Source organism: Acipenser ruthenus, chromosome 16 (assembly GCF_902713425.1).
Source record: "Acipenser ruthenus chromosome 16, fAciRut3.2 maternal haplotype, whole genome shotgun sequence".
NCBI classification, from domain to species: Eukaryota; Metazoa; Chordata; class Actinopteri; order Acipenseriformes; family Acipenseridae; genus Acipenser; species Acipenser ruthenus.
The window spans coordinates 21,685,911-21,708,118 of record NC_081204.1 but is presented as its reverse complement, the minus strand read 5'-3'; the positions used below and the strand labels follow the sequence as shown (position 1 = coordinate 21,708,118).

The window sequence follows — 22,208 nt, the reverse complement described above, 5'->3', positions numbered from 1 at the left end:
TCCGTCCTGTGGCATTCTGGGGAATGTAGTCTTTAAGCCCCTCTTGGACTACATTTGTTTCTCTTCCTCCCCCTAGTCTGTCACAGCGTTTACTACAAGCAATCTTCTGCAGCTCTCAAATACCCTGCAGAATGTAGCTATTCTTGCAAGAGCAGTTCAATACTAAATAGCAATACACCTTCTGTAGATAACTTAAAACTAACCATCTCATTCTATGAATATGCAAACCTTATTATTTTCACCTGCTTTTGGGAGGAAACGAGGCTTCATTAAACACAGCAAACCCCTTTTATAATTAAAAAAAAATGATATTTAGTCTGTCTGGAAGAAAAAATATGAATGTAATTAACTTTCCTTCCTTTCTCTGGAGGGATGAATCACCATTCATTTAAATGAAGATAATGCAAATAAAACCCCAGAACCCTGTGATTAGAAACTGTATCTGGGGTCACGTTTACAATGGAAATCAGTGTTTAATTGCTGTTTACAGCTATACATTTAGAGTCATTAAGAACGCTTAACATAAAAATCACCAGAAAAGCTGCTTTGATTACAGCAGGCAGTTACTGCATGCAGTTCCCACACAGGAATCATCATTGTAAGTATGAGGGGTTTTGGAATGTTTTCGGCAGTAAATTAAACTTACCATTTGTGAAAACAATCCTGTTAAACTGTCTACCAGTTATTTTCAATAAAGGCCTGTTGATTTAAGTAATTCTATTATACTTTTCTAATTACAGATGAACCCGCTTTGTATCAGGATTGCCGTGCAGGTATAATTTGATATAAAGTGGGTCATGATATAAAGCGGGTTTCACTTTTGCCTATGACAGTACATTACGAGTGCGAGAAAAAAAGAAAGAAAACTAACAGTGAATTAAAGAGCAGTGTTTTCATACTGTAAAGGCATATAGTTTACTACAGAAGAAATACATTTTGTATCATAAATGGAACGAAACAGTTTGTGTCATTATCTAAAAAAGGCATGAATTGTCGATTGATGAGAGCTATCACATTTTTTTGTGTGTATTTGTATAAGACTTAACATTTGGTGACGTTGATGTTTTGTGACTAAACTGTATCCTGTTAAGACCGCCCACGCAGCATTTGACAGGCTCCACAAAATGTCAGTTTATCAGCCGAGATGATTATTGGTTGTTAGTTGCGTTGGAAATTAATTATATCCTGTGGTTACTTAGTAAATTCACAAAACATGACAATAAGCAGGTTTGTGAAGTGCTATTAAGAGAGGCAATTTCTCAAAGATCCTGTGGCGAGTGGTTTTTCAAAAAGCGTGATAATACAGTGCCTTGCGAAAGTATTCGGCCCCCTTGAACTTTGCGACCTTTTGCCACATTTCAGGCTTCAAACATAAAGATATGAAACTGTAATTTTGTGTGAAGAATCAACAAGTGGGACACAATCATGAAGTGGAACGAAATTTATTGGATATTTCAAACTTTTTTAACAAATAAAAAACTGAAAAATTGGGCGTGCAAAATTATTCAGCCCCCTTAAGTTAATACTTTGTAGCGCCACCTTTTGCTGCGATTACAGCTGTAAGTCGCTTGGGGTATGTCTCTATCAGTTTTGCACATCGAGAGACTGAAATTTTTGCCCATTCCTCCTTGCAAAACAGCTCGAGCTCAGTGAGGTTGGATGGAGAGCATTTGTGAACAGCAGTTTTCAGTTCTTTCCACAGATTCTCGATTGGATTCAGGTCTGGACTTTGACTTGGCCATTCTAACACCGGGATATGTTTATTTGTGAACCATTCCATTGTAGATTTTGCTTTATGTTTTGGATCATTGTCTTGTTGGAAGACAAATCTCCGTCCCAGTCTCAGGTCTTTTGCAGACTCCATCAGGTTTTCTTCCAGAATGGTCCTGTATTTGGCTCCATCCATCTTCCCATCAATTTTAACCATCTTCCCTGTCCCTGCTGAAGAAAAGCAGGCCCAAACCATGATGCTGCCACCACCATGTTTGACAGTGGGGATGGTGTGTTCAGGGTGATGAGCTGTGTTGCTTTTACGCCAAACATAACGTTTTGCATTGTTGACAAAAAGTTCGATTTTGGTTTCATCTGACCAGAGCACCTTCTTCCACATGTTTGGTGTGTCTCCCAGGTGGCTTGTGGCAAACTGTAAACGACACTTTTTATGGATATCTTTAAGAAATGGCTTTCTTCTTGCCACTCTTCCATAAAGGCCAGATTTGTGCAGTATACGACTGATTGTTGTCCTATGGACAGAGTCTCCCACCTCAGCTGTAGATCTCTGCAGTTCATCCAGAGTGATCATGGGCCTCTTGGCTGCATCTCTGATCAGCCTTCTCCTTGTATGAGCTGAAAGTTTAGAGGGACGGCCAGGTCTTGGTAGATTTGCAGTGGTCTGATACTCCTTCCATTTCAATATTATCGCTTGCACAGTGCTCCTTGGGATGTTTAAAGCTTGGGAAATCTTTTTGTATCCAAATCCGGCTTTAAACTTCTCCACAACAGTATCTCGGACCTGCCTGGTGTGTTCCTTGTTCTTCATGATGCTCTCTGCGCTTTAAACGGACCTCTGAGACTATCACAGTGCAGGTGCATTTATACGGAGACTTGATTACACACAGGTGGATTCTATTTATCATCATTAGTCATTTAGGTCAACATTGGATCATTCAGAGATCCTCACTGAACTTCTGGAGAGAGTTTGCTGCACTGAAAGTAAAGGGGCTGAATAATTTTGCACGCCCAATTTTTCAGTTTATTTGTTAAAAAAGTTTGAAATATCCAATAAATTTCGTTCCACTTCATGATTGTGTCCCACTTGTTGTTGATTCTTCACAAAAAATTACAGTTTCATGTCTTTATGTTTGAAGCCTGAAATGTGGCAAAAGGTCGCAAAGTTCAAGGGGGCCGAATACTTTCGCAAGGCACTGTAAAAGGGGTATGATATTAAGCGGGGTGATATAAAACGGGTTCATCTGTATTTAACATTTCACATGCTTTTTCTTACATAGTAAAGCATAGTACTGTGATACTGTATACAATACAAAAAATATAAGATTCATTATACAATGACAAGGACTGTATACACGGCCTTGCCCGAGGTGTGGTGATATCCCACAATGACACACACACTGCCGTGCTATATTGCTTAGTTACGTCACTGAATGAACCCTAGAAACGACAATGAGAGATCCTTTAACGACACTCCATTTTCAGGTAAATGTTTGTAAACTACTTGGTCTGGCACTAGTCTTATGATACTACTAGAGTTAACAGTCTCAAAGAGCCAGACTTGAACCCAGGCCTCCAGTGGTAAAAGGCTAGTGTATTATCCAACCATGCATTACCTTCTTTATTTAATATACAGTATGTTCTTTATAATGAATTGGTACCTGCAGATGAATCGTTCAAGTAGATAAGTCCTCAGAGTGAATACAAAATGAAATGGAGTCTCTGAGTACACTCGATGTGTCCGCTGGTTATAGATATTATATTTGTTTTGGACTTTCCTTTAAGGTTCATCCAAACTGCACTGTTTCTAGTATTGCAGGATAACATGATTCAGAATCCCATTGGTAGACACTTTCCATTTGTCATACACCTCAGCCATAGCGAGGTTTTTCTGCAGTGAAATATTTTCACTTCTATGTGATCATTTTGTTATTCCATTTACCAAAAATGTTAAATGACAAGCTGACATGGTTTTAATACAGCTATGATCTAATCTGAGGTTTTGGAAACATGGCACTAATACCAAATAGTTGAACATTTAATATTACTTCATGTATTGCTACTGTGTCTTGTGTCATATTATCATGCATTATATAAATTGAGAGCTAGCTTTCAGAGAATCTACTCTGCTGTAATGCTTTTTATATTTAGCCCTAATGTCCTAACTCACATTTCTGTTGATTTAGTGTAAATGTAGTGGAATGCTCCTGCACTTGGAGTACTACTGTAGAATTTAAACATTTGATTTAAATAACTGTTGCTTAATTGTGATATACAATATAATGGGGTGCAGAATCATTTATTTTCAGATCATTTGGTGGTGAGATCGTTCCAATTTCAGTGTGTAATTTACTCTTATTTTGAAATGGAAAAAATGTAATAAAAACTAGAAACAAACAACTAAGTAATGCAATCCAACAGCTCGGAAGCACTAATGGGTAGTTTCTTATTTTGTAGCATCACAGACTGAAAATATGCCCCACGATGTCATCCAGTACAAATGAGATACGATAAAATGAATAGAATAGGCTTTCAGGCTTGTGTCATAAGTAAAAGGAGTTTGACAGTGTTTTAGAAAGTGTCACAGAACACCCAGCAAAGTTTACAATAAACACATAACGTTACCATGCCGTGCCCCGTGCACAGCGTTATATTTTTAAACATATTGCTGACTTTTTTTATATCTTTTAATCACACAGCAGGTGTCAAAACTCAACTGGACAAGGCATTTCTCAACATTAACTCCAGGAGAAAAGAAAAGTCTTCTACTGCTCGCCGTGTATCCTGGTCACACTCTTGCCTGCAACAAGGCTGGTTTTCTATACCACAATGCACTGCTCATTTCAATCACAGCGACAGAATTATTGCAGGAGGGAGTGTGAACTGGATATACCCTGTTTAGAAGAGAAAGGCTCATTCTTCTGGCGAACGTTCTTGAGTAAAAGATAAAAAAATTAATTCCCTTGTTTATTTACCTATGATGTGTGAATAAAAAAACTAAAAACTATCAGGAATATGGACAACATGGGATACAGACAATGTAAAGAAAGATGTTTCTTGTAAACACTGCAGGGGGTTCTGTGACACTTTAAATGAAAATGGTCAGATGTTTAGCAATATAAACTGTTACAAATACACTTTTTTTTCATCTTGGAGGCTGATTGCCATGATTCAGACCAGTAATTAAACAAGAGTGTAATAAACTATCAAACACACATATTCTGAATCAAAGGAAGAGAGTTCCTCAATTCACTGGTGGCCTGCCTCTTTCTTCTTGTTTGTTGTAAATATCAGACAATAACCGGTAAGAATCTTTTCTTGGCTTGTGTAAAAAAAGCTGAATCCTTGGCATGTTTCCACTGTATTTCTCCTTGTAATCGGTGCTGTAATTGTGTGTAATTAACAGTGCATGGAGACTGATTACCTCGTTAACCCCAGGCAGGCTCAGAGTGCTTGGTGGTGTGCGAGAGATGTAGGGCATCCAGCAGTACTGAAGTTATGCATGGAATATGGTTTCAGGGTCTCAGTTCATTTTATTCCCCACCTTTTAATTGAATTCAAATGTGAATGAAAAATACATAAACAATGCCTCACATGAGCCTGTGAAATAAATGAAACAGCAATTAGGGTGCATGTCTGCAGAGATTAGCATTGTTGCACATACTGGTATATATACAGTGAATGTCACAGAACCAAGCCATGTTTTATCACCAATCCATCCCCATCCAACATACAGTCATTTGTGCAAGAGTACTAGACTGTTTTTACCTGGTTCCAAAAAAGATTTTTCTTGAAACAAGCGAGATATTCTTGTTTAAATTGTGTTAGTTTAGTTTTAAGACGGATGGTAGGCAAGAACACAGTCTGTTAATTGATTAGTTAGTTATGAAATTATTTTCAGCAGTGTACTAGTATTGTCTCCATTGTTTATAGTTATGACTTCTAATTAAATAGCCTGAATACCATGACCTACATTCTGCTTCTTTTGTAATCTTGCTTTTGAAACATTTAGCAAGTCTCCTGTAAATATAGTTGTCGCCTCTGAAAAGCACACCTGGGGGTCCTGATGTGGGAAGTCAGATGTTGTTTTCCTTAAGAGGTATATTTTTAGTCTTAATTTCAACTTTTCTGAATTCATACATTATTGTACAATAATAACTGGTGAGCAATTTTTTTCAGTGGGCTCACCCAGCTGATATTTCCCATAATAAACGGCCGCTTTATACAGGAAACACACGCTCATTAACACCAGCAATAGAGCGACCCCAGCGCGAGCTCTCGTCAAACTGAAAGGAATTCCAGCCGTACCTCACATAGCTGCTGTCTTCTCTCGCTGGCTTCTACTGCACGGGCCTTCAGGTTGGCATTGCATTCTCAAATCACACTCTACCCCAGGCATTATTCTCTGTGTATACCGCAATGTTTGATCCCACATTTCTCTCATACAGTTAGTCATAAAGTGTGTGTGCGTCTATGAATATACATCAGCTTTGCCTCCTACACAGAAAACTACAAAAACATAATAGAAACATCCATATTCCGACAGAGCTCTGTCTGTGGGCAATGGCTCCTTCCATCTTGTTTATATCTCTCAAGATTACAGTAAGATATGGAGACATCATGAATTAATTACAAGTACATAATTTCGCTTGTCTTTTCATTTTTAAGATAACGATCTGCCTCATATGTTTAGATAAAGATTATTTTTGTTTTGTTGGGGATGGGTATTAGATTAAACAGCTTTTAAGCATCCTGTTCTTTTAAATTAGAAATAAATGTACACAGCCTGACAAATGCAATGACGTGATTCTCGAAGGGTGAGTCAAGCTTTGGCTTTCGCTGAGTTCACGCGGTTTGATTCTGCTGTTTCAGGTGTGCTGGGTCTAGTAAAATAGAATCCAGTAGGGCTTGCTTGATGTGTAGATGGTCCTGGCAGTGTGGACAAAGCAACAGTGTTCCATTGACTTCCACTGACATGATTTCCATTCACCTAATTCACAAATACGTTTTCAAAACGTGATGATGGTGCAGTATTTAAGTAGAGTGAATAGGTAGAATTGTACTGTTGCCAGGTAGTTAAACACCTAATGAACTTTAGATAACATAAATTTTAGTGACAATGCTTATTATATTGTATATATTGTAGAGAGTTCCTGCAGGCAGGCGCATCACTCTCGCACTAAAGCATAGTGCCGATACCGCTGTACAAAAGAGCTGGCTCCCTTACAAGGCGTGTATATCGGGCTCATGCCTCTGTGTGTGATTATGTCACCTAGCAGCCCTGCTGCTGCCTTCCCCCATGCACCCTATAATATATATATAAATAATTATTATTATTTATTTCTTAGCAGACACCCTTATCCAGGGCGACTTACAATTGTTACAAGATATCACATTATTTTTACATACAATTATATTATTTTTTACATACAATTACCCATTTATACAGTTGGGTTTTTACTGGAGCAATCTAGGTAAAGTACCTTGCTCAAGGGTACAGCAGCAGTGTCCCCCACCTGGGATTGAACCCACAACCCTCTAGTCAAGAGTCCAGAGCCCTAACCATACTCCAGCTCTTGAATACTGCCTTCAGTTTGCCCTCCTCTGAAACCCAATCCAGCAAAGAACTGGAGATAGTCTGGGCCATGGACCAAGAATCATGATGTTTATTAACATGGGCAACCCGGATTCCCGTGGTTAACCATTGCCAGACCGTATCTTATATTGCAACACATCCAAATCAAGTTCAACCAGAAAACTTCAGAACATGGTCCTACATCAGAGGCAGCCACTGTTATACCACAATGTAGATATTGCATTCCTCTCAGGTGATACTGAACTCATAGAGAGGGTCGATACTTCTGGGCAGCCGTATAGATTCACTTTTTAAGGTCTAACAATAGTAAATATGTGGCTCTGACAAGAGACAGCTGGAGAGGTAGGGATAAGGAGGCTGTCCCTGAAGGAGTGAGAGCAAGGAAACACTGGGCCTGGCCCAGAGCACAGAAACGAGGGGAAGGGAGGGACAGCTGGACTCTTTACATATGATTAATACTAACACGACAACAGGCAGGGTAGATGGCTTCTCAGAAGCACTGTAAATGATGGCTGCAGTCAATTCCATTTCAATTGCTCCGGTGTCATTCCTTTGTAAATCCTTAGTACTTTATTATTATTTCATACCACAAGCTCAGTCCTTGCAGCCAGCTCGGTATAGAGATCATGTGGGGCTAGGTGGTGGTTGCACAGTTGTTTGGGTCCATGTTTATGCACATGTACAATGTCTGCTTCTGTCTGAAAACCCCTCTCTGGAGGTGAAAGTGCTTGAGAAGGAATGAAGCTCAGTGTGCAGTCTAGCAATCAAGCACCACAGCCAAACCAGGTTCAACCGTCGGGTTTCAGAACATGATCCTACATCTCAATCAGACATCCCTATACCACAAATCAACAATGGGTTATTTAATGCCATTGATGCTTCTGTGACTGTACAGTCATTGTTTTATAATTTTACAAATACAATAATACAAATAACATTCAAATATTGGTATAATCTATTCACTGACTGCCTCTTCAGTATTACTACCACTGCTACAGTAAGTGTATAATGAATGATGGCATACTGAACAGGTAACAGCAGGTATGATCAACACATTCCAGACCCCTGTTGACTTGGACAAGGACATTAAAAAGGGTGTTACTGGAATACTAATTGATTTAAGTTTGCAGGCATTTGACAAATCAGTCAGATAATTGGTCACAGGTTTGTTTGTTTTCTGTTTGTTCACAACTGCATTGTAAGAAGAGCTTGAGACTAAACTAAGCTTGGCGCTAATAGAATACAATGAAGAAGGTCTTACAGAGTGACGTTCATGCAAGAGCCTGAATTCACTTTTGAGGTCTGACGTGAGCTCAGCACGGGGATGAGAAATAGTCTTCCGTGTGGAATCAGTTAGCTGTGTGGGCTTCTCCAGCGGGACGTGAGCTGGTTCAGCAGTCATCCAGAGACATGGTGAACAGAGCGGCTTTGCCACGGGAAATAACAATGTGATTTGTAACAGGACATGAAAAACGCATTAACCAAAGCAAAGTGGGTTCAGAGTGTGCAAATCACAATTAGACACATTCAGATTCAGAATAATTGCATTAAAGACTTAATGTACTTCATTGGAAAGCTGTAGTGGCAAGTTTATTGATTAATCCTATACTCTTTCTGAGACATTACAGTGTGCCCTTCATTCTGTGGGTGGTTGAATCCTCTGGCAACAGCTATGAAGACCCTGTTCAGAAAAATCAGTTGCTTTACAGTTTAATAACATGTGTGTGTGTGTGTGTGTGTGTATGTATATTATACACATACATGTAAATAATGTGTTGTTGGTGTTATGTGTTTTGGTGGTGGTTGGCAGGGATAGGGTTAATTTCTAGCCCTGCCAAATACATGTGAGAATGTGGTTGTTCCCAAATTAGATAACTGATGTTTATTGGGAACAGCCACATGATATAAAAAAGAACTCTATAGGCATGGGTGTCTAGATGTCTATTGTCTTCTCCTTTACTGTTCAATAAACACAAGCTGACTATACTGTGTCCTGGCTCAGACAGCACTGGGTTCCATTATGAGCTGATACAGGGGCTCGGGGTCTGTTGCTCCAGCCATGTGGGGCTGCTTTCAACAAGGAATCTTCTGAATCCTCCCTGTTTGAACAGAAGCTTTCATAAACCCTGCGCCAGTAACCATTGCCTTTGACAGTTTTCTAAGAGCTCCAGCATGTATTTGCACTCACAAGAAATCAACATTGCATCAAGTAATGAAGGAAGCCTGTGTTACCAGTCATGAGGCACATGAATAAAGAGACAGCACTCAGATGAGGCTTTCTTCACTTAAGTGTCTGTATCATTTATTAATGGTTAGAATACGAATATTCCCTTCTCCTGTATGGTGTTGTGAATCCACTAATGCAATTGTAGTATTAATGGAGTTGGGATGAGGCTTGTAAAGTGGTTCCACAGAGGTAACATAGTCATACTTTGACATAGCAATGTCATCACAACAGTATGACCTAATACACACTGCTGGTAATCCATCGCACAAGACAGTAGTGTCAGTGTGTCACATCCACTGTATTATCATGCTGATTTTTCTGGTAATAGACTGGTGTTATATACCAGTAGAATTTTAATACTAGTGTTATTATTATTATTATTTATTTCTTAGCAGACGCCCTTATCCAGGGCGACTTACAATTGTTACAAGATATCACATTATTTTGACATACAATTACATTATTTTTACATACAATTACTCATTTATACAGTTGTGTTTTTACTGGAGCAATCTAGGTAAAGTACCTTGCTCAAGGGTACAGCAGCAGTGTCCCCCACCTGGGATTGAACCCATGACCCTCCGGTCAAGAGTCCAGAGCCCTAACCACTACTCCACACTGCTGCCCTAGTGTTTTGTATATAGTGTTGTGATATACAAAAGCCAAAATCTGCTTTGTATGATCCTTAATGTTTAAACAGTAACATAATGGAAGTGCTTGCGCAAAAAGAAAACATCCATCAGTATTTATAAACTACTGCAACATGGATTTTTGTACCAGACTGTTGTACTGACTTGTACAGCATTTAATTGTAAAAGGAGGCTTGGGGCGGGTAATGGCAAATAAACACACACACACACACACACACACACACACACACACAAAAGGACAATGAAACAGTACAGGACAGGAAAGGATTAGCCATAACAGGATTACAATGAGGGAGCGCATAAGCATAGCCTCTTACATGTCTGGGCAGATTGTTGGACAGTGTTTACAGTCTCCACTGGCAGCATTGTTCTCATAGAGAGCAGAGCTTACTCAAAGCAGTCCGTTTGGGAAGGTGCTTGAAGCCACTCCCACTAGTCTTGAACCTTAAAATACATAACTATTCTTCAAAGAAATACAGCACTATTCAAATCTTATTTACCAAGCTAATAAATTAACATCATCCCTCGCTCTTTATCTATATCCAGTTCATAACAACTATGCTACAGGAAACAGCCTTTATCAGACCATGCCGAGCCACCCCTTGGGAAATGCAGCTGAATCTGGGAGCTATTCCAAAAATAATTTGCCTGCTCCAGAACAGAGTGCCAGCGTGGGCTGAATTTCAATCAGATATGTATCTCGGTGCAGAGCGGCAGTACAGGCTAGCAGCTATAGTCTGTCTTTGCTGAGTCTGGCATTTTCACACTGCTTTCATGTTCTTCTGTGCCTATGGAGGTGTTGCTACAAGGAATAGGCATGGTAGCTCTCAAGACTGCACAGTGCTCATTGCACATCGCTCTACAACATATATTCCTGTATTGCACCAGTGGGACATAACACAGCTTCATAATGTCTTGAGTTTTCATTTGTATTAGTGCAGTACTCCAACATATACTGTATATTTAGAGGGCAACATGTTATAGAGTAATACATAATGCAATCATCATCTTCTTTGTTTCCATGTAGGAACTGTTTATAATGATTAGGTTAAGGTAAGAGTAGGGGTCAGGGTACTGCAGTGAAATAAAACACTGCATACTTGTATTTTATAACAATCTTAATTACTGGTTACTATTGCCTTGTCAGTGAAAAGTTTTATCAGATATCACTATATTATTATATCGTATTATATTACAGAATATTTCTCTTGCTATAATTTCTTTTTTTAATAAACAGTATCATCTGTACCAGTGCTCCAGGTAAGGTTTGGGGTCATTGAGTAATTTAGACACTATGCAGCATGTGGCAATTCCCAGCCAGGCTACAGTTAACTGTCCCGGCATTCTTTAGCTCCCGCATGTATATTCACAACTGACCATTGAGATGCCAGGAACCCACGAAGCACAAGAAGCTTGATAACATGCGCTGATCTGTACAATAAAATATGAACGGACTGAGGTAACTTGTTACAGTATGAGACTTTGAGGTACCCTGACCATTACATACACCTTTGTATAGATGTAATGTAAATTAACCCTTGCCATTCCCCTGGTGGATTCCACTGGACCATTTCCCACCTGCCAGGTCCTTTGGCTAGTTTAACCATCCACATTAATACTGGCTCTGTCACATTGACGGAAACTGAATCAGATAACCACTGTGAACGGCTGAAGCACTAGGGTTGCTGAGGAAACCTTGGAACTAGCACAAAGCATTGAGTGTCGTTGTTCTAAGCTAAAGAAGAATGCCTAATAAAGTGACTATTATCAAGGTTATTTTTTCCTCTCTAATTATCCTCATTAGTATAACAGTACTAGTAAGGAACTATTACAGTGCTTTATAAAGTTAGACAGACGTTTTAATAAGAAGTCTGTTGTTACTGCAGTGGCCACACCTCTGGAGGCTTGGGTTTGAAGTTTGACGTTTTTGGGGGGATGTCATTCTCAATATAGTTAGTGGACACAGAGCCAGCACTACACAATTCCACATCACACAACAAACACTACGCGATTCAGTACAATTCCCAGAACCGCGTGTCTGTTTGAGAGGAGCGCAGGACTGAACGGCAGGCAGGGAGAGTCCAGGTCTGGGCTGAGGAAGGGGTGCAAATGTGGGTCCTTTGGTTTTAGCATCCCAGCATCCCTGCTTCAGTGCCTCATCTCCCCGTCCTCAAACACACTCAGGCAGGACAGACAACTCATGCAGACACAGCCAGTTTTGAGCTTCAAATTAGGTCACACTGCTGTGTTTATATAGCCTGTGCAGAGCATAGGCTTTGCACTGCATTTTTAAACCTTAAAGAGGCTTTTCTTTTCTCCTCCCATCTGCTGCTGGTGTATTTTGTAATATTTGTGTACGCAGGAATCACTTCCACATGCTTTTGTTTCAATAGAATATAAATGAAGGTGTCTTACACTGCAGAAATACATTATTATTATTATTATTATTATTTATTTCTTAGCTGACGCCCTTATCCAGGGCGACTTACAATTGTTACAAGACATCACATGATTTTTTACAATTACCCAAATACATATTCCCACGTGAGCACCAAGGGTGACATACCTTGACTCTCAGACGTCACTCATGCAAATTGAACTCAAGGGGCTGCTTTGATGACAATTCCGCTAAATTGCAAAGCATTCCAAGCTGTCAGAATGTTCACTTCTGATGCTTTACCGCGGCTCAGAATTTGAATATGCATGTATTTATTTGTGGCAAACCCCAGGGACAAGCTGCATGATGTGATCTGGGGTATTAAATGCTAATTTTAAAAGCTGGCATTGATTGAGTACCCTGCAAGGGACTAATGGGGGTGGAGGCTGATTGCAGAAGAACGGTGTTGTATCAAAGCTCTGATGTGTTCCAGTAGCTAGAACAAAGTTAGGGTTAAACGATGAACTATTCAAATGGTCAGCCCAGGTTAGCACCTGGGTTGCAATTCTCTATGCTTGATGAAACGTACAGTATTGTGGCGGGCATGAAGCTGACGATTTAGATTGTATCGCACCTTTTCAGTTATCATGGATTTTTGACTCAGTGGGTCATGTCAGTGACAATCCTCAACACAAATGTGAAACTGGTTCTGGTATGCATTGAAATAAGCATATAGAATTGGAATCCGGATTAACTCCTGGATCAGCGTCACGGAATAGCACTGATTGTGATGTACAGCTATGTTCTGAAACTCCATGGTCTGACAATGCAAGACTGTGGTGTTATACACCATGCATCTTATTCAGTAGCACTACCTAATGAGTGACTACAAAATCTGATTCTCTTAAGTAAGTTTAGCACAGTACATTTGCACTGTAATTTTGCAGTTTGCCCTGCATTTCCCATGGTTTTTGAATAGGCTGTACTGTACCTATCTGGGCTTTTTGCTTTGCAATGCCTTCACTGTGCTACATTATACTCTGCTTTTACTAAGATCAACTTTTTATAAGGACAAAAGCATCACAAAAGTCTCCACAGTTACTTGTTTCCACCTGTCCAAGTTGGCAATGCTTTGGGACTTTGTAAACACATCTGCAGTATGTTCCCTGGCCGGGGGCCAAGCAAGGCTGGATTTGCATCTGAAATAGATGCTTAGAGGCAGATCTGAGGGTGGGTAAATATTAAATTTCTTAGAACAACAAAAAAGGCCTGGGTGATCTGCATTTTCATCCCATTCCTGTGGATGAGGAAGCGCAGGAGCTGGGGTGGTTTAATAAATCAAAGCAGCTCAGCAGGAGGAATTGTAAAGAGTCTGCACACCGACTGGCATGTGAATGGACAGACTCACTGACATTCTGCACACACACCGAAATTGAGTTTGAAAAGGGAAGCAGAACCTGGAATGAAAATGCATGCTCATTTCAGAGGTTACTTAGTTAAATGGTCATTGATCAGCTTGACAGTTTTTCAATAGAACATAAAGGGGTAGATTATTGAAGGTATTTAAAATAGCATTCAATAAAGTTACAGAGCAAGAAATAAACAACTACGACATTTCATTTAGGGACTTGTAAATAGTATTGACTTGTTACTTATTCATTTTATCAATAGGATTTTAGTTGTATTTATTTTGTTTATAATATTTATGGTTTTGTTTAATAGTATGTCACATCTGACCTGAAATTAAATATTGGAAACAAATTGCACAATTTGTTGTAGAACATATGAATATAAATTAAAAAAGAAAAACATCAATTTTAATAGTTATTTGCATTTTGATTGGATCTTGTATATTCCAATTATAACTCTCAGGGGTAGATGTAATAAAATGGGCCAGTCGCAGCGCAAACATACCGCAATTTGCATTTGTGATGCAACAATTTGCAAAGTATACATTTTGTCGTCTGTACTAAGAAAAAATATGTTAATAAAGAAAGCGCGCCACAATATACTAATTTAAATATTTGTCATCTTCGGGAGATCTCTAGCATTGCGAGTCATGCTTCATTTTTTTCTGATAATTAAAAATGAAAGGCAGTTTAATCCCATCAGATTCTATAGTGGGGCCCCCACCTTCACCCCCAAATAAAAAATGTGTTTCTATCAAAAAGCTTCTCATAATCATACGGTAGCCCCTCGCTAAACCGGATATGTTTGTCCAAAATTAAGAGGTGCCAGGTTTTTAAAAATACAATAAAATCAGGTACACACATACATTTATAGTGCTCAGTGTATTTTAAATGTATAAATCATTGCATAAAATGTGTTTTGGGTAGGCTAAACATTACATTATGAAAAAAATACAAATCTGTACAGTACGTCTATTCAGTATACAGTACAGTAGTAAAATCTAATGAATACCTAACACAAAATAAAAAAAATTGTTGTACAATGTAAATAAAAAATTATTTTAAATTGAAAGTAAATGATTTTAGTGTTTTATTATTATTATTATTATTATTATTATTATTATTATTATTATTATTATTATTATTTTTAACTTGGCCTATTTAGTATTCTAGACAATTAACACAAAATAGATCATGGTGCTGCATTGACAAGTTATGATACTTACAGGAGGACAGTCAATTATCATTAATACAAATTTCAAGGGACCAGCAACAAATTTTGCATTATACCACTAATTCGTATTATCATGAATAGCCTATAAGCCAGATGTATACTGTCAGTTTTTATTTAAGTTAGTCAGTGGTGCAGTGCTAAATTGTGCACAATTACAAACCACCTGCACATTAATAGAATAGGTATGTTTCCTATTCCTATACAGATGTTCAGAATGAGCTGGAGGGGTTAGCAGCACATGTGTGCAGTCTATTGCTCCCAACATGTTGGGGAAACCAGAAATGTCATAGAAATTTGTTTTCAGGGCTTGTAAGTACACCCTGCTTTTAGGGAAAATAGGTACTTGGGTGTTCGCTTCAAAAATGCATTGAGCACAAGTGCCAACGCACAAGAAAAAGTGGACTGGGAATGCCAGCAACAATTGCAACTGTTTAAAACATGCTTTCAAATTGATGCAATTGTAAATGTTACCAGCAGCTTTAATACACCTTAATTATGCAAAAATGCCCATAATTACATATTCATCTAAGGGTGAACTGCAAAGAAAAACTGCTGCTACAAAACATTCCCTAAAAAGTTGCTAACAGCATTGCGCTTGTTTTGTACATTTTACCCTAGACTTCCGACTCGTTTGTAACTGGTTAGTACGTCTATCACTCAGTCTACTTCCCCCCTATGAAGTTACTTTATTAGGCTTTCACCTTAACCTGCTGGAGTCTTTAACATTTTGACTGTTTGTTATAGCATAGAGAATTGGAACCCAGGGTTATGCAGCCCAAAAACATGTGAAAAAGTAAAATGCCAGTTCCAGTGATCATAAAAGCATAGATGAAATAGATGTTGTGCCTTTGGTACTGGTCTTATAGAGGTACAGTACAGCCCTATTTGGGTGCACTAGGTTTCAAAAGAGACTTGCACATTGATTAGAAACATTAGTCGCATAGTAGTTGTGTTATGAACTGCACCCTAACCAAAGCTTGATTGAAAAGGGATCAGGCTGACACACTGCACTGAGGCTGTGTATCTCTCTATTTATAGTGCCCATTCATATAGAAACAATGAGGCAGCTGTCAGGATGGGAGAGACTGGATTAAGTGACTGTAAAGTAGTGCTATACTCGACTCTGTTGTTTATTATTTGTTTATTTAGCAGACGCCTTTATCCAAGGCGACTTATAGAGACTAGGCTGTGTGAACTATGCGTCAGCTGCAGAGTCACTTACAACTACGTCTCAACCGAAAGACGGAGCACAAGGAGGTTAAGTGACTTGCTCAGGATCACACAATGAGTCAGTGACTGAGGTGGGATTTGAACCGGGGACCTCCTACTAACAAGTCCCTTTTCTTTTAACCACTGGACCACACAGCCTCCTAGAACACCGGTGCCCTGCTGCCTGGCAGAACACACATTATTATTATTATTATTTATTTCTTAGCAGACGCCCTTGTCCAGGGTGACTTACAATTGTTACAAGATATCACATTATACATTGTTTCACATTTTACAGATATCCCATTATTTATTTATTTTTTTACATACAATTACCCATTTATACAGTTGGGTTTTTACTGGAGCAATCTAGGTAAAGTACCTTGCTCAAGGGTACAACAGCAGTGTCCCCCACTGGGGATTGAACCCACAACCCTCTGGTCAAGAGTCCAGAGCCCTAACCACTACTCCACACTGCTGCATCCCTACACACATCCTTCAAGCACTGTGAGATTGTAGGTTCCAGAACGTGTTAGTCCAGGAAATGCAGAGACCTGCATCACTAAGATTCACAGCGGTGCAGCACAGAGGATCCTGTCAAGCTGGTCCATGTCTGTTAGCAACCGGTGGCATAGTGGATTACATGTTTTAGCAGACTAGATTGGATGAACACATTACCCACTTTATGAGGATTGTATTCCTACTAATACTGTGGAATTAGTTTCCGTACGTGTGATAAGCTGCTTTTGGAGCATGGGAGTATGTGTGCAGTATATAGACAACAGTAAGAATTTCAGCATGTGAATAATAATAATAAGAAGAATATTTATGTCTTGGAAATTGCTACAAGCAGGGGTTACTTTGTAAGCAGAAAGGTATCGGAAGTTATGATTAAGAGGATTTTATTTCTAGACCTAATGTACTGACCTTGATTTACAGCAGCTTCCACATGTGCTTCAAGTACTTGTGGGTCACTTGCCTTCTTGTTGGCGTCAGTAACTGCACAGCTCTGTTTTAACAACAGTTTCGGGTTTGAACAATGCCAGTGACGGCCGACTAGTCTGATGAACAGGATCAACGACACTGTTGTTAAGAGCGCTAGTTTTTGGCAGTTGTAATACAAATTTTAATTGTCTTACTCATAGATGGCGCATCCTAAAAAACACATTGTTACATAACACTTTTGTCATTCAATTCATGGAACAGGAAAGCGTTATTTTTGATGTACACATTATGCATATAGAGTTATTATTGAACATTTGCAAACTATATACAGAAATATACCGGATCTGGGATCTGGTGTGCGATCCGGCACACATAAACTCCTAGTTACAAAGCAGTATTTCCTCCACTATAAAGTGGAACAATTCCCTAAGCTACAGTGTATTATAATGACTAAGCACTGTAGAACAGCATGCTTTCATCAGAAGTGTACATTTTGTACTGGATTGCTTAGGCTCCTTGGAGTCGCGTTAGCTTTAGAGGGAATAATAGCTGCTCTTCTCTGAACCTCACTGTCGGAGATGTTCCATGAGGTTTTATTGTATTTTATAGTATATTCATTTGCCTTCATCTTTGTTTCAGGTGACATGCCTTCAAGACTTCTTCGGGGATGATGATGTCTTTATTGCATGTGGGCCAGAAAAGTTTCGTTATGCCCAAGATGACTTTTCCCTGGACGAGAACGGTGAGTCAGAAAACCAGACTCTATCCATCAGGATGAACATGAGGTTAAAGGGCAGCTGTGTTGAGATCTGCCACATTTCAGATTATCTGTTTTTATGCAGATATATTTATTATTCAGCTGACTATGCAGTTGTTAAGCTAAATCTTCCTAGTCTACTTTTACTAAACAATGTCAAATATATTGCAAGAACTATTGGACAATCCTTTCCTTCACAAGAAGGCAGTATGGTGTTCACATATATACTGTAGGTGCAGAATTTAAGAGGCTATACTATAAGCTCAAAATTATGAATTTAATTAATTAAAATAATGGCATTCTACAATTCTGGAAATGCCTAGGTAAACTTTAACAAGGATAAATCAAATGAATTATATTTTTGGTAACTTTTGCTCATGTGAGGCCATCATAAAGTCCTGTAGAACCATAGAAACTAAACACAACCTCAGTGATTTTCATTACACTTTAGAATTCAGTTTCTGTTGATGTCCTGTCAAAGGTCCTGTCTTAACATACCATCTGTGCATCTTGCTTTCATGAACTCGTTCTTCTGAGCAATTTAAATATCAGATGATTTGTGTTGTGGTCCGTGATATACTGTTGCAAGACAAATAATCCACATTGGTAATCTGCAGTAACAGTGTTACCTTGTACAAAACAATAACCAATATGCATTAGATCCTGCAGTCTTGTGTTAGCCATCCCACTTCTAAAACCAAATGTGTGTGGTCAACTACTCATCTTGCTCAGGATACCAAACTACTGGCTCCAAAGCCACTACCAGACAAGCTGAAGGAGTGTCTCCCTCAGTCAGGCTGGCTGATTTTTATATCCCCCTCTATTACAGTATCCCTTAGCTTGTCCGAATTCCAGCGGAGTCTCCATTGATATGGATTGTATGTTCAGTATCCTATCTTCCAACTTTGCATTTAAATGCAGTTCTCTTACCAGCTCCTAGTCCTAACAAGCTGAACATGTGTTATACAGTAAATCGCATTTGGCATTGACACTGATGATATCCCATCACAGGAAAATCAAAGCCACATTAATTTATTCCATGCCAAATGTAATATATGAGTTCCTAGCACTTCTTCTCTGCTATAATAACACTGTAGAACTGTGTGAAAGGATTAAATAGATACCAGTACTGCCAGAGGTCCTGGTCAGGCGAATTCATTTGGATTTATTTTTTCCATGTCAGGCTCTATTCACAAAGCTTTAATGTTTTTTTTTTTCAGTCTGTTTTTATGAATAAAGTAGATTGACAAACATGAAACTGTTCTAGCCTATCGATTAAGGTGTGACTGCATGATTTGACTTGTAATATAAATATTGTCAGTTGTCATTTTTGACATAGAGGCTGGTTTTAATAAATCCGTAAAGTGTAAATAAGGTTTTCTGACAGTACTGTACCAAACATTCTGCAGAAGACATCTTTTCCTTTTAAAATAAAACAGTGTTTGTTTAACCATTCCAGAAATACGTGTTGCTAAAAGGGTACCAGACAAATACAACAATGATTAAAATAATTGAACGCCATGTTACTTTTAAATAAAGTAATTCAACCATAATATGAAAAACAATCGCAATCATTCCATTAATAATTGATATGATATATTATTTTAGCATTGATCTAATAATTATGCGGACAATATAAAGTGCTTGCCCGTAGAGCGTGAACACGCGTCCCTAGACAGGCGTATTAGATACAGAGAAAGACAGCTACAGCACTGAATGCCTCTCAACCGTTGTGTGTTGTTCTAAAGTCCATGAAATAATGAGCACATTACAATTCTGGAGATTGTCAGAGGCAATTCTCTGTTTGCAGCCCGAGGGAGGTTTGGAGTGAAAGATGTTGGCTTGCTGTCAGTGTTTCCCTCACACCACCTGACCTGACTCTGAACTCTGCAGCAGATTGTGGGACGCGACTCTCACACGGCTGTCTGGGTTTCAATTCAGCCTCGGGTGAACTCCGACACTAAAGCTAGCAGCACATGACTGTGTTAGACTGGAGAACCTAGTAACGATCTGTCGACGACACTTGTTTTTTTGACTGGCATAAATGATTTAATTAATATATTTAATTAGCTATTTTATGAAGTTCAGTTCCATGTTAAAAATCAGTCAATAGATATACAACAGGGAAATTAAACCGTAAGAAAATGACATTGGTATTATTTCAAAACCTAATAAGCAATGCTTTACACTGCTGTCTCATATGTCTTAGATATAGGACGATGTATATATTATTATTTATTTCTCAGCAGACGCCCTTATCCAGAGCAACTTACAATTGTTACAAGATATCACATTATACATTATATAGATATCACATTATTTTTTACATACAATTACCCATTTATACAGTTGGGTTTTTACTGGAGCAATCTAGGTAAAGTACCTTGCTCAAGGGTACAGCAGCAGTGTCCCCCACCTGGGATTGAACCCACGACCCTCCGGTCAAGAGTCCAGAGCCCTAACCACTACTCCACACTGCATAGGGTTATAAGCACTTAATGGGGTTATAAACACATAATAGGGTTATAAGCACATAATTCATGGACTACAATGAGAAAACCAAAACACATCATATGAAAAATGGTCTACATGTACACATGTTGGACAGGAACCTGTTGTACAGTATTGAAGCATGCTTTTGACTTGGCTTTGGCCTATCTGGATACTTTTCATGGAAGGCCTCTGCTGTACTATGAGCCCATGACTTACATACATTCACACCAATCCCACGCGTTCATTAACACTGCATGTGTACCTGTCCGCCATGCCTGTCTACTTGAAAACCTCAATCGAAAATAACATGTTACAATCCATAACAATAAAGCCCAGGTCTGGATTAAGCTTGTCTGTTCTTTTGTTTAACCACAATAGCACCATCGACCCTGTCCCTAAATAAACCCCGAATACAGATCAAAGTGGGACATTTGGTACTTCTCTGTATAATGGGCTTGTTGAAAATGCAATTGATTTATCCTCCAGGCTGGGTTTGGGGACACAGACACACTGTTCCCGTTGCTGTGTTTGCTTTAGCTCCCAGTGTTGTCAGTCCCCCCATGGTTCATAAGTCCTACATTGCTGAAACGCAGGATGAGGGACACATGGGGCTGGGCGTTTGGTGCGTCACCGCTAGCCGCGACGGTTCTCCATAGGGGTTTGATTTGTTACCACAGAGAGGTCCATGCTAGCGTGAAATCCGAACTGACACATCTGCACTTTTTATATTCTGACAGGGGCACCTCAAAACCACAAGTCTCTTGTTTCATGTTAACGTTTATTTAACCTGAAGGGTGAGTCATCCAGCCCTAAGGTCCTCAGCAGGTGGTAGCCATACCACAGAAGTGTGTCAGCATCAAAGCTCACAGTAAAGAATTTGAAGACACCTGTTTACCTGAACAGTGTCAATTGACAATATATCATCCATTAAAACACGGCATGAAACTTGTAAGAAACCGCAGTGAAGTAATTCAACTGGGTAGTTTCTAGTTTCTAACCTAACGTATTAATAATAAAAAGACGCCCTATTCTGTAGGCGACCCATCAAAACTATAAGGAAGTCAAGTTAACAAACTTTATGTATGAGACTGATTACGTGATATTAGCCAACATGTTTGTCGGCCTGACCTAAATTAAGCTGTATCATTTGCTGGGAAGAAAATAAGAGGTGGCAAGAAGAACATATTGGATAATCATTTGGTTCCTTTCTTTCAGCACACTTTTCCCCGGGGGGAACCAAACCCAAAACACCCCAGGGGGGTTATAACCAAGGTCAGTAGAAATCTGTGAACATTGAGGTACAATCTGCAGAAATCTGCTTGGGAAGCAGTGGAAGGCATGGGTTCTAGTAGCTTTTAATGATTGCTAAAATCTGCCCCCTCCTTCCTAATTCTGTAATACTACCTAACTTGCACATAAAACAGCAACACTGACCTACATAGATTTGTAGATTACTGTACGGAAAGAAGGAATAAAACCAAAATCTGATAGGATGGATTTCTGCGTGCAGATTTCTGTTGTCCCTGATTTTAACGTCATGAAAACCCCTTGGCACTCTGGGCTGTGAAACAGATTTCCCTAAA

At 39.1% G+C, this 22,208-nt stretch overlaps 1 protein-coding gene across 2 annotated transcripts in view; it reads left to right on the top strand.

The window, feature by feature from the left end:
* The window catches only part of LOC117412061 (neuronal migration protein doublecortin-like), a 62,160-nt gene that overhangs the window by 32,671 nt on the left and 7,281 nt on the right, over positions 1-22,208 (top strand). The window contains exons 4-5 of one of the 2 annotated variants that reach the window (XM_058989042.1): positions 18,015-18,117; positions 21,841-21,897. In XM_058989042.1, coding sequence (XP_058845025.1) covers positions 18,015-18,117; positions 21,841-21,897 — 160 coding nt within the window. The remainder of the gene's footprint in view (positions 1-18,014; positions 18,118-21,840; positions 21,898-22,208) is intronic. The other variant, XM_058989043.1, reaches the window with a different exon arrangement.